Source organism: Eublepharis macularius, chromosome 2 (assembly GCF_028583425.1).
Source record: "Eublepharis macularius isolate TG4126 chromosome 2, MPM_Emac_v1.0, whole genome shotgun sequence".
NCBI classification, from domain to species: Eukaryota; Metazoa; Chordata; class Lepidosauria; order Squamata; family Eublepharidae; genus Eublepharis; species Eublepharis macularius.
The window spans coordinates 8,575,180-8,590,858 of NC_072791.1; the positions used below are offsets into that span (position 1 = coordinate 8,575,180).

Below are 15,679 nucleotides of genomic sequence, written 5' to 3' on the forward strand. Positions count from 1 at the left end.
AAATGGCTGTTTTGGAGGGTGGACTCTATGGCATTATGCCCCAGTGAACTCCCTGCCCTCCTCAGGCTACACCCCCCAAATGTTCAGGAATTTCCCAACGTGGAATTGCCAGCCCTAGATGTAAGATGGAGTTGAGAGACAAGGCTTGGGAAAATGCTCAAGGGACTCTAAAAATGCATAGTGGTGGAATAGTCATGCAGTTAAAACTTCAAGTTCCTTTCTTAAAAGAAAATTGCCTCTGTCCTTGCACGCAGCATAGCATGCCCTCCACTTCTTGTCACAGCTTTCGCTGCAGTTCCCCTCCCCACACTTGGCAACCATCTTCGTCTTTCCAAAACCTTGTATGTATAAGGGTGGAAATACACGCTGCGGAGTACTAGGGTTGCTCAAGCGAACCTCATTTCATGTGTCCCCCCTCCAACTTTCCATGCACTCGCTTGCACAGTCACATGTCAATGTGCTGTGCGTGAATACATTCACGTGTTCGATATCAGTTCCTCCTCAACTCCTAAAAGTATCCCAGTTTTCCCCACAGCCGTTCATTGAAATGCAGATCTTGACATTTTCCCACACCTTAAAGAAATGCAAATTGGCAAGTCAGGGGAGCCTGCAGTACTTGTTCTTGCAGTGGAAACAGAGCTGATTTGGTGCTTTGCCCTCTGGAATCACTTGCAGATGCAATCACCCAAAGGGAGCTCCCGTGAAAGTGGCATGCACGTGCACCAAGCAAGAACAGCCTGCATGTGAATTGAGGACTGCACATACAGTCCTGCATTGAGTGTCCCTAAGAACTTAGTAAGGTGTATTTCCACCCAATGACTCCCTCCATACATCACAAAGTCCTTGGGTTTGTCAGGGAACAACTGGAGGACTCTGTATCAGGTGTGCAATTGGAATGTGGGGTCCTTTTCTGTTTGCAGCCATGGCACGTGCAGGGAGAAGCAGCTATAGCTTCTACCCTTCCCACTGCTCCACCCTTCCTCCACTATTAGCTGCATTGTGAAAACTATGTTACTTACAGGTAAGTTTCACAAGGGAGCCAATGGTGGCTCCATGGGGTGGTTTGCAGATGTTAACATGTGGTGTGCATGTGTGTGTTTTGGGGGGGACTAAAGCTGCTTCTCCCTGCATGCGGTAGTCACGAACAGAAGAGAGTCAGTGTGCCATAGCCAATAAACAGCCATCTAATAAGTGTTGGAAATGTAAGGAGCATGAAGGTTCTCTATTTCATATGTGGTGGACTTGCCGTAAGGCTAGGGACTTTTGGACTAAAGTATGTGCTGAGATGTCTTTGATACTCCAGTATAACGTTGCTAAAAACCCAGAAATGTTAATATCTTTGCATCTAGAAGATGTTAATAGAAATGATAAGACATTGTTATATTATATGATAATAGCAGCAAGAATTTTATATGCTCAATACTGGAAGAAAGAAGAAATACCTGAAATTGAAGAATGGACTAGGAAATTGTTGTACATGGCTGAAATGAACAAGTTAACAAGAAATTTGAAAGATCAAGAGCCGAAAAGGTTTTTGGAAGATTGGAAAAAGTTGAAAAAATACATGGAAAAGAAATGGGATGTTAAGGGACAATTATGGTCTTTTGAAGGGTTCTAAAGATATTAAGTATGATAAGATATAGTTAAGATCTTTACTAATAACAAGTTAAGAACAATTATAGTATAGTAATAAGGTGCTAACAGTAACGGGGGGTTGGAGTGCTGTTGGAAGTCAACATTGAAAAGGGGGAGGGGAGGGGGTGGGGAAATATGCATATGGGAAATGAAATGAATTGTATATGTGTTTTAATTTGAATATATTGACCCATCCAATAAAATTTTTCAAAGAAAGAAGAGAAGAGAGTCAGTGTGCATCTGGCAGGCACAAAACTCCCATCAAATGTGTTCTAGGAAGTCCTTGTGCCGACCCCATTAAAGGAGAGTGCTTTGTATAATGTAGATGGGACTTAAGGTTGCCAACTCTGGTTGGGAAATTCCTGGAGTGTTGTGGGTGATGATGGTGGGGCTTGGGGAGGGGAGGGACATCAGCAAAGCGTAATTCCATGGAGTCCACCCTCCAAAGCAATCATTTCCTCCAAGGGGAATTTTCTCTATCATCCAAAATGTAATTCCAGATCACCAGTCCCCACCTGGAGGTTGGCAACCCCAAACCCTCAGTTCCTTCTGGGTATGTTGGAATTGGCCTTTCTCTGCCCAAGACCCAGAAGGTGCCTCTTTTAGGAGACGATCCTGGGCTGGACAGACAGTCGGGCAGCCTCAATACAAGGAGCCTACCTGTGCCAGCTCCTTGCAATTCATGCCGCAGGGCGGTCTGTGCTAGCAGCCCACGTGGGTGCCAACCTCATGCCTCTTTCCTGTGTACCTGTGCCATGCAGCTCCAGTAGTCCAGACCAGCCTGATCTCATCAGAGCTCAGAAGCTAAACAGGGGTCAGTACTTGCATGGGGGACCGTCGAGGAAGAGGCGGGTTGTCACGCAGAGGCAGGCAACGGCAAACCACCTCCGTTCATACCTTGCCTTGAAAATCCCATGAGGCTGGAACTGCATGGGGCTGCTGTGAGTCAGTTGCAACCTGAAGGCATGCTTTACCTTTCATGCACCGTGCAGATCCTGTCGCTGCCCTCAGAAGAGAAGACGACGCTTCCGTTGACGATGCACCTGCAACTCCAGCGGGGATGCAGACCGAGGAGATCCCTGGCGCCACCGTGCCCATGTCGGCTCTGCCTTCTTTGGCAGCTTCCGCAAGGAGGACCACCCTCTCTGCTACACACCGGATCACCACGGCCGCAGCCTACGGCCTGGACGGGCTGGAATCGGAAGGTACTCACTTGGTTCTCCACCAGGGCTCTTTCAGTGTGGGTTCGATGGTCCTTCTTTAGATTCTTAGAGGCAGGGGCGGGGCTGGAAGAAGCTAGGCTGACCCCAGTCCAAATCCCCACTCTGCCACGGAAGCTCACCGGGTGACCTTAGGCCCGACATGTTCGCTCAGCCTAACCTACCTCGCAGGGTTGTTGTTGTGAGAAACTGGAGGAAGGAGGAACGACGCTCTAAGCTGCTTTCATTCCCAGCTGGGGGGAAAGGGGGATATAAATAAATGCAAAACAATGCAAAAACATTTAGTTTCCTTTTTTAAAAAAAAGCATTGGATTTTTCATACGCTAACAGCATATGAGCAGGGTCATATGATGTGGGTGCACTGCATTTGGCCATTTTATTTATTTAATTATTTATTATGTTACTAGATTGCCCTCCCTGTTGGACGGGCTCAGGGCAGTGTAACAACATACAATTTATAACATACAGTTTAAAACAATAAAAACATTATAAACAAACATTTAAAACATTGGCCGTTTTCACACTACTAACCTGCTTCCATAATGATGCGAAACATCGTGCAAAAAACGCGGAAGATAGCGTCTTCTCACGAGAGTTTTCCACGGCATTGCGAGATTTTTGTGCGACATCGCACAAAACTCTCGCGAGAAGACGCTATCTTCTGCGTTTTTTGCGCGATGTTTCGCATCGTTACAAAAGCAGGTTAGTAGTGTGGAAACGGCCGTTATTCCATGTGCAATAAAATTTCTCAAATGGCGGATATAAGTATTAAAATTCAGCATTTTAGGCACAGGGCTTGGCTCTTGCATCATGCCCTGCGTCACACTTTATGAGCTCCTGCATGGGTGGTGGATGGTCTTCAGTGGTATGGCTGGCAAGAGGACAGCCTATAGCCCCCACCAAATGCCTGGCGGAACATCTCCATCTTGCAGGCCCAGCGGAAAGATAGCAAATCCCACCGGGCCCTAGTCTCCTCAGAAAGAGAGTTCCACCAGGTCGGAGCCAGGACCGAAAAGGCCCTGGCTCTGGTAGAGGCCAGATGGACCTCCCTGGGGCCAGGGACCATCAGCAACTGCTTATTAGCTGATCGATTATGTGTGGGAGGGGACTTAGTCATAGGACTCCCGGGTGGCTGGCCTAGGCGAAGGAGTTTCGGCATCCAGAGGCTGGTTAATACAGCTGTGTGTGTCTTGAACATCTCCACATGGCAAGAGCAGATGCTCTTGTTGCCAGGCATTTTGTGTCTTGGGAGAATAAAAGGTTCCTTTTATATATTAATTATTTCTTTTGAAAATATACGTTGCACACTTACAACACAAGACTGCACAATGTAGTGGTTAGAACAAAATCAGCAGGGAGTAAGAAGGAGAATTATGCATTCATCTAGAGTATTTTTACCCTGCCTTTTCTCCAAGGAGCTCACGGCAATGCCTGTGATTCTCCCTTCTGCATTTTATCTTACATCGACCTTGTGAAGTAGGCTATGCAAACAGTATAGCTAGTCCAAGGTGACATGGCAGGATGGGGATAAAAATCTACAGAAGGGGCAAAAGCATTAAAAAAGAACATGCATTCATATTAGCCTTTATAGAGATCTCCTATACATATTTTTACCTCCATTAATTCATTCATTTACATTAGGCTTGAATTATTCTCCCCCTTATAGTGGCATGCCTATTGGCAATATGTTCTGCGTAGTTTTGTGATTCTTTTTACTTTTTGGTAGGGGGGAAGGGAGTAAAAGCTGTTTGGGAGTAGAGATGGGCACGAACCAAAATATGAATCAAAATTCATGACGAACCAGGCTGGTTGGTGGTTCACGAACCAGTGGTTGGTCAGATCCCATTTCTGACGAACTGCCATGAACTTTTAGGCTGGTTCATTTGGTTCATTTTTTGGTTCGTCACTGCAGACAGGCTAGTGCTGATCAATCAGTTTCCTAGGCAACAGGGGATGGACTTCTTGCAGACCTTCTGCTGACCCGGAAATGACCTTCTGCTGGCCCGGAAGTGACAATTTTCTGACCTGGATGTGATGTTTTCACGAACCAAACAAACTGGTTCGTGAACCGGGGGCGGGTTTGTGAAAGTTCGTGGATCATGGTTCGCGAAATTTGATGAACCACAAACCGCCTGGTTCGTTTTTTCCTGGTTTGTGCCCATTTCTGTTTGGGAGTAAGGATTTGGGGGGAGGGACAGTATGAGGGGAAACAATGAAGCCCTTTTCTCTGCTTTTTCCTCATCCTCCCTCTTCAGTTGCAGCCAGGGATACCTCACTCCCGTGGCCCCCCTGCAAGTGTGCCATCACTCCACTTGCCCCCTTCATTCACACACAGCTGTGCATAACCCTCCCCCACCTGCCTGCATCTCTGGAGTTTTATTTTTATTTTTTATTTATTGATAAGTCTGGGTTAAAAAGAGCCCAGGAGTTTATTAATTTTGAACATTTGCACAGTACCTCTTCAGGAAACCTACACAAGACAGCTTATAAAATAAAATATCATAAAAACATTAAAACATTGACAAAAAACCACCACTCCCAACATTAAAAAAGCCAAGCAGAGCACTGAATTCACAGATAACTGAGAAGCTTAAGATAAGTAACACTTTTCAGATTAAAACACACACTGTAAAAGATCATCTCCTTCATTAAAACCCTGGGGTAAACAGATTTTGGCCTGGTGCTTAAGAGAGCAACAGAGGGGAAAGGCATTCCTTAGGTGGGGTGCCACCACTGAAAAGCCCTGTCTCTGAAGGTGGGGGCACAGAGAACGTGACTTGGGAGGCAGAACTTAGCTGATGGGCTGGACAATATGGGAGAAGGCACTCCTTCAAGACAGTTGCTCTTCTACTCTCTCTGTGATGCCATAGGGGCCGTTGAGAGTATTTGCCATTTCCTGGTGGGTTTTACCATAGAGTTTTGTCCAAATCCTAGAGTGTCACGGGGGAGGGTGATGTGACGTTACTTCACATTATTCGCTGCAACTCCCACTCTCCCATTTCCTGGGTGCTTGCTGCCTACAGAAGGTGGAGTGGAACTCTTACACGAGAGAGCCACTCCCCACTTCCTCTGCTGGGCACCTGTCCTTTCAGAAAATGGGAGATTGTCCTAGAGGCATCACTGAAAATGCTCTAGCCTCGTGCGAGCAACTCTACATCAGTCCATCGAGATGATTGCCCATTCCCTTGGGGAAGTGGCTTGGCCAAATATCTGGTCATTGGTGGGCCCACTCCTGCTTTGGGCCCTGGCAGGTACCTCGCTGTTCTGCTCCTTGACTGCTGTCTCATTGGTGGAACTCTATGAAATATTTTTTAAAAGAAACTTAAGATGGCACTTAATATGAATTCCTGCCCGTGAAACTGGAACCCAGGATTTCCAAGTGGGCACTGGGCTGCTCTGAGCTTTGGTTTTGTAATATTTTTAACTGCTTTGGTTTTATAGACATTGTCACTCACCCTGATGAATGATGGGTTTTAAATTAGGGGGTAGAGAGAGGAGGGAATATGAAACGGCAAAGATGCTTTCCTTAACAATAAAAAAAGCCAGCTTGTTTCCTGTTTGTTCTTTGAATCTGGAACAACTTTTCAGAGCAAGCAGCATGCCTGCTCCTTTTATGTGTGTGTGATGTGCCATCATGTCGCCTCTGACCCATGGCGACCCTATGAATGAAAGACTTCCAAAACATCCGATCATGAAAAGACTTGCTCAGATCTTCCAGACTGGAAGACTTGAGTTCCTTTATTGAGTCAAGCCATCTTGGTCTTTTTTGCGCGGGTGATTTTTGCCGCATTTGGCTCCATACATCTTCGTGTTTTCTTCCGAATTCTGGACAATTAACTCCCACTTCAGATTTCAATGTGACGTTTCAAGTTTTCTCTTCCTAGTTTTCTGCCTGCGTTTTTTCTAACGCGGGGAGAAAGATCAGAAGAGAATCCTTGAAACACCACATCGAAACCTGAAGGGGGAGTTAATTGTCTGGAATTTGGAAGAAAACCTGAACAGATACGGGTCCAAACATGGCAAAAACCGCCCATGCAAAAAAGGCTCTCATTTTGGGTCGGCCTCTTTTCCTACTGCCTTCCGCTTTCCCTAGCGAGTCTTATCTTCTCATGATGTGACCAAAGTACGATAGCCTCAGTTTTTTCATTTTAGCTTCTGCTACTTTTAATTCCTTTTTATATAACACATCCCATTTGTCGTGTTATAATTAAAGCTGCTCGTAGGCAACTGAACACGGTTCGTTCTCAGAACTGGTATCTTCCAGGCGACTACAGCCAGCTGACAGCAAGATCGTGTTCTGTTCTTGTGGATGTGCAAAGACATCTCAAATCAAATACTCCTTTGCTGAGCGTGCTACCACTGCGGGCATGCGGATACGGCTAATCGGCACAGCGGCAGGAAGTGGAATGTTTGGAATGAGATGTTGGGAAGTCACTGGGTTTGGTAGTGGCTTGCTAAAGCAGCCTCTCTCTGCCTCACTGTTGAAATGAACCACTGGACATCTTGGTTGTTGTGGGTTTTCCGGGCTGTATAGCCGTGGTCTTGGCATTGTAGTTCCTGACGTTTCGCCAGCAGCTGTGGCTGGCATCTTCAGAGGTGTAGCACTGAAAGACAGAGATCTCTCACTGTCACAGTGAAAAGCCTTCGACAATACGGCCGTGAAAACCTTCGACAATACACTGGACATCTTGTCCTTAAGGAGTTTGGCGGGTTCAGTTTACAAAATATTAAAGAGATATGCATGCACTTGGGTTCCAAACTTGCTGCACTGAAGAGAGCTGGTCTGGTGTAGCAGTTACATGCAGGTTCGAATCCCCCCTCTGCCATGGAAGCTCGCTGGGTGACCATGGAACATTCACATGCTCTCAGCATAGCCTACCTCGCAGGTGTGTTGTGCGAATAAAATGGAAAAGGAGAAAATGTGGTACGCCTCTTTGGGCCCTCATTTGGGAGAAAAGCGGGGTTGAAATGAAGTAAATAAAATATATAACCATGGGTCAGACTGAACATGGTGCTGGAGTTCTGTGCTCTGAACTCTAAACATGTGATTTGAACTTCGAGGATCAGGAATCTGGAATGGTCCAGGGTGCGGGGGAAGAGAGGGTTATATGCTTCCCCCGTGCACTTCCCTGATCAGAAATGCCATATCCCTGGATTGTTATTCATATCCACAGGAGAAAAATGCATAAATGAAATTTCAATGAATTAGTACCAGAGACTATTGCAGATCTAATTACAACTCCTGTTTAGTTGCAACAATGCTTAATATACTTCCGTTTTTCACACTGAATTGGAGTAACTGACAAATTTCGTTTTTGCTTCGCTGTATTCCAAAGGGAAAAAAACAGCTTTCCACACTGAGGACTAGAAGTCGATGCTCCGGATCAATCTACGTTTTGCTTTACATGCATCTCCCCGTTACTTTCACTGGCTAAAAACCTTTTAAAAACAGTAATTCTGAATGGCTGTGGGGTCTGTGGTTTTCCTTTATTTTTTCCCCCAGTTTCTTCTCTGAACCCAAATTAAATTTGAAAAGGTGATATTAGAGATGAATGGAAGCAGAGGTTTACAATTAAGACAGCTACTCCCTAATTACAAAACGCGTTACAAAAAAAGCACAGGCTGCTGATTCTCTGCAGTGTCATTAAAAATGCAAATGAGGTTGCAGGCAGCAAAAATTCGGGTTTGGCTTGACTCGCTCCGTATTCCCGGTTTCCTGCCTGACACTCAAACTTTACAAAAATCATCAAGATCTGAAGATCACAAACCACACTAAGGATATTAATTATTCTATTGTACTGTGTAAGGACTTTTCTTTCTCTTTTTGTTTAATCTTCCTGATTTTGTTTGGAGCGGCAGACCCCACGGTTTTCAGACCACTAGAGAAAACTTGAAGATGATAGCATTGACCAGTAAATCGTACCCCTTGCAAAGGAAGGGGAAAACCCACACATGCAGCTAAAAAAACAAGCTGGAGTGCAAACGCAGTGCTTCAGGCTCAATGCCCCCATGTCCACGCTTCATTTTCCTGACTCAGGAAAGCTGCTGTATTCCTTTGGGAAAAACTTATAGGTACAAACAGTTTATTCCATGGGGCAAATAGACCCTTCTCCTAATGCGGTGCAGCCCTGGCCAGAATCAGGCCCACACTAGAGATGGGCACAAACTGGGAAAATTCCGAGCCATGTGGTTCATGGTTCGTTGCGTTTCACGAACCACGAACTTTCACGAACTTGCCCCAGTTCATGAACCTGTTTGTTTGGTTTGTGAAAACGTCACTTCTGGGTCAGCAGAAGGTCTGCATAGAGCCCATCCCCCATTGCCTAGGAAACTAATTGATTGGCACCAGGCTGTCTGCAGTGACAAACTGAAATATGAACCAAATGAACCAGGCTAAAATTCGTCATGGTTCGTGAGAAATGAGCTCCCATGAACCACTGGTTCACGAACCACAAACCTCCCGGTTCGTGACGAACGTCAGTTTGTATTTTTTTTTTTAATTTAATTTATATTCCGCCCTCCCCACATCAGCAGGCTCAGGGCGGATCACAACCAAGTTTAAAAACATACTTCATCATATATACAATTTAAAATCATAAAACATCCTAATACGTAGATTAAAATACATGTAAACATATTCACACACACACACACACATATATATGTGCAGGGCTTTTTTCAGCTGGAACGCGGTGGAATGGAGTTCCGGCACCTCTTGAAAATGGTCACATGGCCAGTGGCCCCGCCCCCCGATCTCCAGATAGACGGGAGTTTAGATTGCCCTCTGTGCCACTGGCACAGAGGACAGTCTAAACTCCCCTCTGTCTGAAGATCAAGGGGTGGGGCCACTGGCCATGTGACCATTTTCGCCAAGGGCGATTTAAACTTTAAAAAACTCCCCCTTTGTTCCAGCTGACCCAAAGTGACGTCATTGTGCGGTCCTGAGTTCCATCACTGAGTTCCACCACCTCTTTCCCCAGAATAAAAGCCCTGTATATGTGTATGTATGTATGTAAACACAGCAGCACATAATCCAGATGACCCCCTATTTAGCCATCTCCAGAGTATTTTGCCAGGGACGTATGAGAGAGGGAGGTGTCACTAGTGGGGAGGGCATATACTGTGCTCCCCCGGCTAGGGGGCACCGCCCGGCATCAACCATATGCCTGGCGGAACAGCTCCGGTCCATGCCTGTCTCTAGCCCACACACATCTGGGAATTCCTGTATGGAACTCCTGGAGCATGTCTGACCCAAAATCTGTGTGGCGGCTATGTTACATGGGCTTTGTAACATGTGAATCAGTTCTACATTTCATGGCAAGTGGGGATTTAAACTTGGGTCTCCCTGGTGTAACTGCTACACCATGCTGGCTCAGTGACCGCTAGGTTGGTGGCTTGGCTATGTTCTACAATTTGACGAGTTTTCATTGCTGTGGTTTTTTTGGCGAGATCATTTTTGATCATTTGTTTTTTTAAATTTGCATTGGAACTTATATTTTGTTTGCTGCCTCAGGGATTTTTTTTTCTACCCTCAGGCAAATAATAATCATTCCATGAATAATTCCACAGCCAATATCTGGGGATTAAAATTATTTTTAGTACCTTATTTACTTAGGAATTTAGAAGCCGGATTTCCATTTTTAAAAGCCTGCCAAGGGTCATACAATGCAGCACAATTAGAAATGGGGATAATTACAAACAAACAGGAAATAAAAGTAGCAGAAAAGTAACAATGTCTGATAAAGATCAGAGGGTACCCGGTTAAATAGTCGTTCCTGAAAGCCTCGGAGAGTCCGAACAGGTCTTAACTTGATGCCACAATGAAAATAATGAAGTGTCTCCATGAATGTGTGTGAAGAGGGCATTCTGACGAAACAGGATTGCCAAACGAAGGCCGTTTCCACACGGCTTACCTTGTTCCGGAAAACAGCGAAATCTCGCACGAAATCACGTGAGAAGACGCAATAACAGCTGTTCACTGTTTTCCGGAACAAGGTAAGCCGTGTGGAAACGGCCACAATGTGGGGTCTGGATATCTCCCAAAATTACAATTGATTTCCAGACTACAGAGATCAGTTCCCCGGATGAATTGGCTGTTTTAGAGGGGGGCATTATAGATTTTATTGTATTATATCTGACCGAGGTCCCTCCCTACTCCAAACACTGCTGACCTCAGACTCCACTCCCAAACCTCCAAGAGTTTCCTGACCCAGAGTTAACCCTACATCAACACCTTTTCACTCACAATGTCCTTCATTTTATCTTCACAACGACCCTGTGAGGAAGGTTAGGCCTGTGAGTGACGAGCCCAAAATTTCGCAGCAAGCTCTCATGGCGCAGTAGAGATTTGAACCCAGGTTTCCCAACATTGTAATCAGTATACCGTACCGGCACTATTACCTTGAACTGTACTTGAAAATGCATGCTTTTATTATATTAATGTTAGGGTTGCCAATTTCCAGGTGGATCCTGGATATTTGGAATTACAACTGATCTCCAGACTACAGAGAAAACCACAGTACAAAAATGTCAATCTGAAAAATTTAAAGTGCTGAAAGTGCTCAAATATGCTCACAATAAGTACAATAAATATAGCAAATACAATTCATATGTACACAATGTATTGCAAAAGAACTTTTTGGGAAGAGCTCAAGAGGTAGCTCAAGTCAACACAATACACCAATTTCTAATGAACACACCATATACAATACTATGAGCCCAAAAGGCTTAGTGCAATAAATACTAATTTCTATACATAAATATTCAATCACTGGAAATAAATTTTGCAGGTAAGAAGTTAAAATATTTATGTATAGAAATTAGTATTTATTGCACTAAGCTTTTGGGGCTCATAGTATTGTATATGGTGTGTTCATTAGAAATTGCTTTTGACCACCTGGAGACTGGCAAACCTAAACAGGGGACAGAGTTGTATAGCTTCCCATGTGCTGCCTCTGTGTTATCAGTGAGTTTTTAGAACCCACCACCAGTTGGTGTTTATTGCTCCGGATTAGTAAACCCACTTTTCTCACTGCCGCTGTCCCATAGTGTAGAGGAGATAGCTGGTGTGTTTTCCAACTGACATTCCTGCCCCTCTTGACAAAGGTTTCCCAGAATGCCAGTTAAGCAGTGCCACGATTCTTAACGTTGGCCCTGCCCTTAATATACAGGAGTGGGGGAAGCCCAGAATCAACTTCTCTTAAGAAGTACGCTGCGTTATCTGGATATTGGTAATAAGCTCCCAGATTTCTCAAAGGGTGCATTGCCCCCTGGCAACTGAGAGGTGGCAGTGTTTCCTATTTTTAAAAATATTGCAATATTTAACAGCTAGAATTTGTGCGGGGTTTTGCAAGCCGGGCTCAGGTCATTCCACACATTAACAGGGGCAGAAAGGACTGTATGATCTGTACGGTGCTTGGGGCAACCCGTTTCCTGATGAATACAAGTCCTCTTAATTGTCGTATCTGCTATTGCCACTTTTGCACTGTGGTCAGGAAACGCCTGGAGATTTGGGGCAGGAATTTGTAATATTCGTATTAGGCTGATTCATTCATTCATTCATTCATTCATTCATTCATTCATTTAATTAATTAATTAATTAATTCCATTTGTCTCTCGTTCTTCCCACAAGCAGGCTCAGGGTGGGTCACACCAATACTAGACCATACACATTTAAAAACACCTTAAACAAGAATAGATCACAAAACAGCAAAAAATTAAAAGGCGTCATTTGTTGTGATTTGATTGAATATTTATATGTATTTTGTGTGTTGCTTTCAACCATTGTAATGGTTGTGAACCGCTTTGAGATCTTAACTGAAGAGAAGCGGTATACAAATTGAATAAATAAATAATAAATAAGAGACTGGGGAGGGTGGAGTTTGGGGAGGCAAGAGATCTTAACAGGGATGTGATGTCACGGAGTCCACCCTCCAAAGCTGCCGTAGTCTCCAGGGGAATTGATCCGTATAGTTTGGAGATTAGTTGGAACTGATCAGAGAATCTGATGCATATTTTTGGTATAATGAGAAATCAGAAGAAGATTGAGACTTGGAAGAGCAGCTGTGAGGGAGCTAGAAAAGATCCTTAAAGATAAAGATGTCTCTCTGGGGACCAAGATCAAGATAATCCAAACTATGGTATTCCCCATTACTAAGTATGGATGTGAACGTTGGATGGTGAAGAAAGCTGACAGGAAGAAAATTGATTCATTTGAAATGTGGCGCTGGAAGAGAATTTTGCAGATCTCATGGACAACCAAAAAGACAAATAATTGGGTCCTAGATCAAATCAAGCCTGAATCCTCCCTAGAAGCTAAAATGACAAAACTCAGGCTATTGTACTTTGGTCACATCATGAGAAGGCAAGATTCTCTGGAAAAGTCAATAATGCTAGGAAAAGTGGAAGGCAGTAGGAAAAGAGGAAGACCTAAAATGCGAGGGCTGGACTCAATAAAAGAAGCCACGTCCTCCAGATTGCAGGATCGGAGCAAGTCTGTTAATGATAGGACGTTTTGGAGGTCTTTCCTTCAGAAGGTCGCCTTAGGTCGGAGGTGACTTGATGGCACATAACACACACACAGAGTATAATGCTATTAAAATGCAGATTTGAAAAATAAAACCTGCTATGCAGAAGCCCTGTTACCTCTGCACTGTAGCCGCTGTGCAACCACAGCATCAATAGGGAAACTACATAAGCCAAAACACCCTAGACAATCTAATTCGACAAAGTAGCTTCATGTGTTCAGTTTTGTTAAAATGACGTTGGCCGTGTCCTCATAGAGCAGGCTAACATACTTGAATGCTGAATAACTGCTAAGCCTATTTCTCTTGAGCATTATAATGAACTCTGTACTGGAGCCTCATCGCTTGCGGGAAGGTGGAGAAAGGCCACACCAATCGGGTGAAAGGAAGCAGAACCCCGAGGGTTTGATATCCAGCGAACCGGACTCTGACAAGAGAAGCTCGGAGAGTTCCTCGCCCCTGGAACTGGTCTTTTGTGGGTCACTAATAATAATTTTAGTGCCGTCCAGTCGCAACTGACTTACGGCGACCCCTAAAAGGGGTTTCAAGGCTACTGAAGAGCAGAGGCAGTTTACTATTGCGTATTTCATGCATGATTCCACAAGTGAAGTGTGTGAAAAAACTGGGGGGGAAACTCAGTAAAAAGCCCCCTCCTGCCCCTTTCCAATTAGGAAAATCAGAAGCAAGGTATGTCTGGAAAAAACCCATTTCCCCATCAGTTTTTTCCTGTTTTTTCCCTTGGGCCTTCTCATTTCTATTCTTATAGGGTTGGAATCCTGCCCGCACAGTGAGGTGACTTTGGTTCCGATCTGTGCTTTTCGAGGTACCTGGAGGAAGAACCCCTAGTGCTTTGGTTTGCTTATGGTTTTTGTGTATTCTACTAAACTAGGTTAGGGACCTCCTTGATTTCATTTTCTTGTTATGAATATATGGGGACACATGAAGCTGCTGCCTTGCCTTGAATCAGTGACTGGCTCAAGGGTGCCCGTGGCAGAATGGGGATTCGAGCCTGAGCTTCCCAGATCCTAGTCTGATACTAACCACTGCACCACTCTGCCTCTCAAAGTATACTATAAACAGTGGAGAAAATGGAATCGCAAAGGTGTATGAATGCCATTGCGGTATATTTGCTAGACTGTCTCAAGGTACATTGGAAACAAAGCCTCAGAGTACAACAATAAATGAAGAGCATTGTGTGAATGCAGTCCTGGGTCTACTGCAATAATTGTATTTTATCACACAATTCTAGAGCTCTAGATAAAACACGGGGAGCATTTCATGATTGGTTTCTCGATGTGTGGGTGTGTTTGATTATAAATTGTTTACAATTGACCGCTGAGGAAGGACGTAGGGCCGAAACGCGTCTGGTTTTTTTTTTACTGTACCTTGATCTATTTGTGTTGGTCGTTGCAATGTAGCGTCATCTGTACCATGAGATGTTTTAGCAAGTTTAACATGTAGCCTGCCATTCAGGCCTTATGTTTTAAACTTGTTTTTAATCTACATTGGTGCACATTTATAATAAATATTTTCCAAATATATTTTTAGGTTGTGACTTAACCCCTCTATTTTGTTCCCCTGCTCGTTTGAGTTGAGTTTGTGGGGACTTCACCCCACACCCCCTTTTTCTTCCTTGTTACATTTGCTAGAATGTCTGTATAGGACAGGGAAGACCTGGGTTCAAGTCCCCACGCGGCCATGGAGATTACTGGCATTGCAGTCCTCCACAGATTTACACCGTTGAAGTCAATAGGCTTAGAAGGGTACAACTCTGCTTAAGACTCCGTTGTTACTTATCCTGAGCCAAACCTTTTGGCTAACTCTAACCTACCTCACAGGGTTGTTGTGAAGGTAAAACTGGGAATGGGGTGCACACATTAGTCTGAGCTGCTTCAAAAAAGAGTGGGATGAAAACGTACAAAAATATTAACTTCAGGGAAAAAGAACGTTGTCAAAACCGCTGCCTGAGTTAGATTCAGGGACAACCTTTCCAACATGCATGTTTGTGTGTCCAGGTGCAGATTTCTATGTCTTCTGAACTTTCCATAATGTGGTGCATGAATATGCAGTGATAACATCAAGAGGTGATAAATTGTGGCACTCTCTCATGGCTGTTTCCATGTAGCTCTTTTGTTCCACTTTAGCTCACAAACTGGAGCGGTCTTTTCTAGAGCATCCGCCCAATGTTATTACCCATTTCTGTGCTTTCCTGCTTTCCCCCTGCTTTGCCGCGATGTTTCACAAAACTGGTTTGGAAAGATTGCCATCAAAACATGTTTCCATGCTGTGGGGACAAAAGTG

General features: G+C 44.4%; 1 protein-coding gene across 1 annotated transcript in view; it reads left to right on the forward strand.

The window, feature by feature from the left end:
* The window catches only part of ARMH4 (armadillo like helical domain containing 4), a 64,693-nt gene that overhangs the window by 15,975 nt on the left and 33,039 nt on the right, over positions 1-15,679 (forward strand). The window contains exon 3 of the mRNA XM_054972456.1: positions 2,628-2,840. Within this exon, the coding sequence (XP_054828431.1) occupies positions 2,628-2,840 (213 nt within the window). The remainder of the gene's footprint in view (positions 1-2,627; positions 2,841-15,679) is intronic.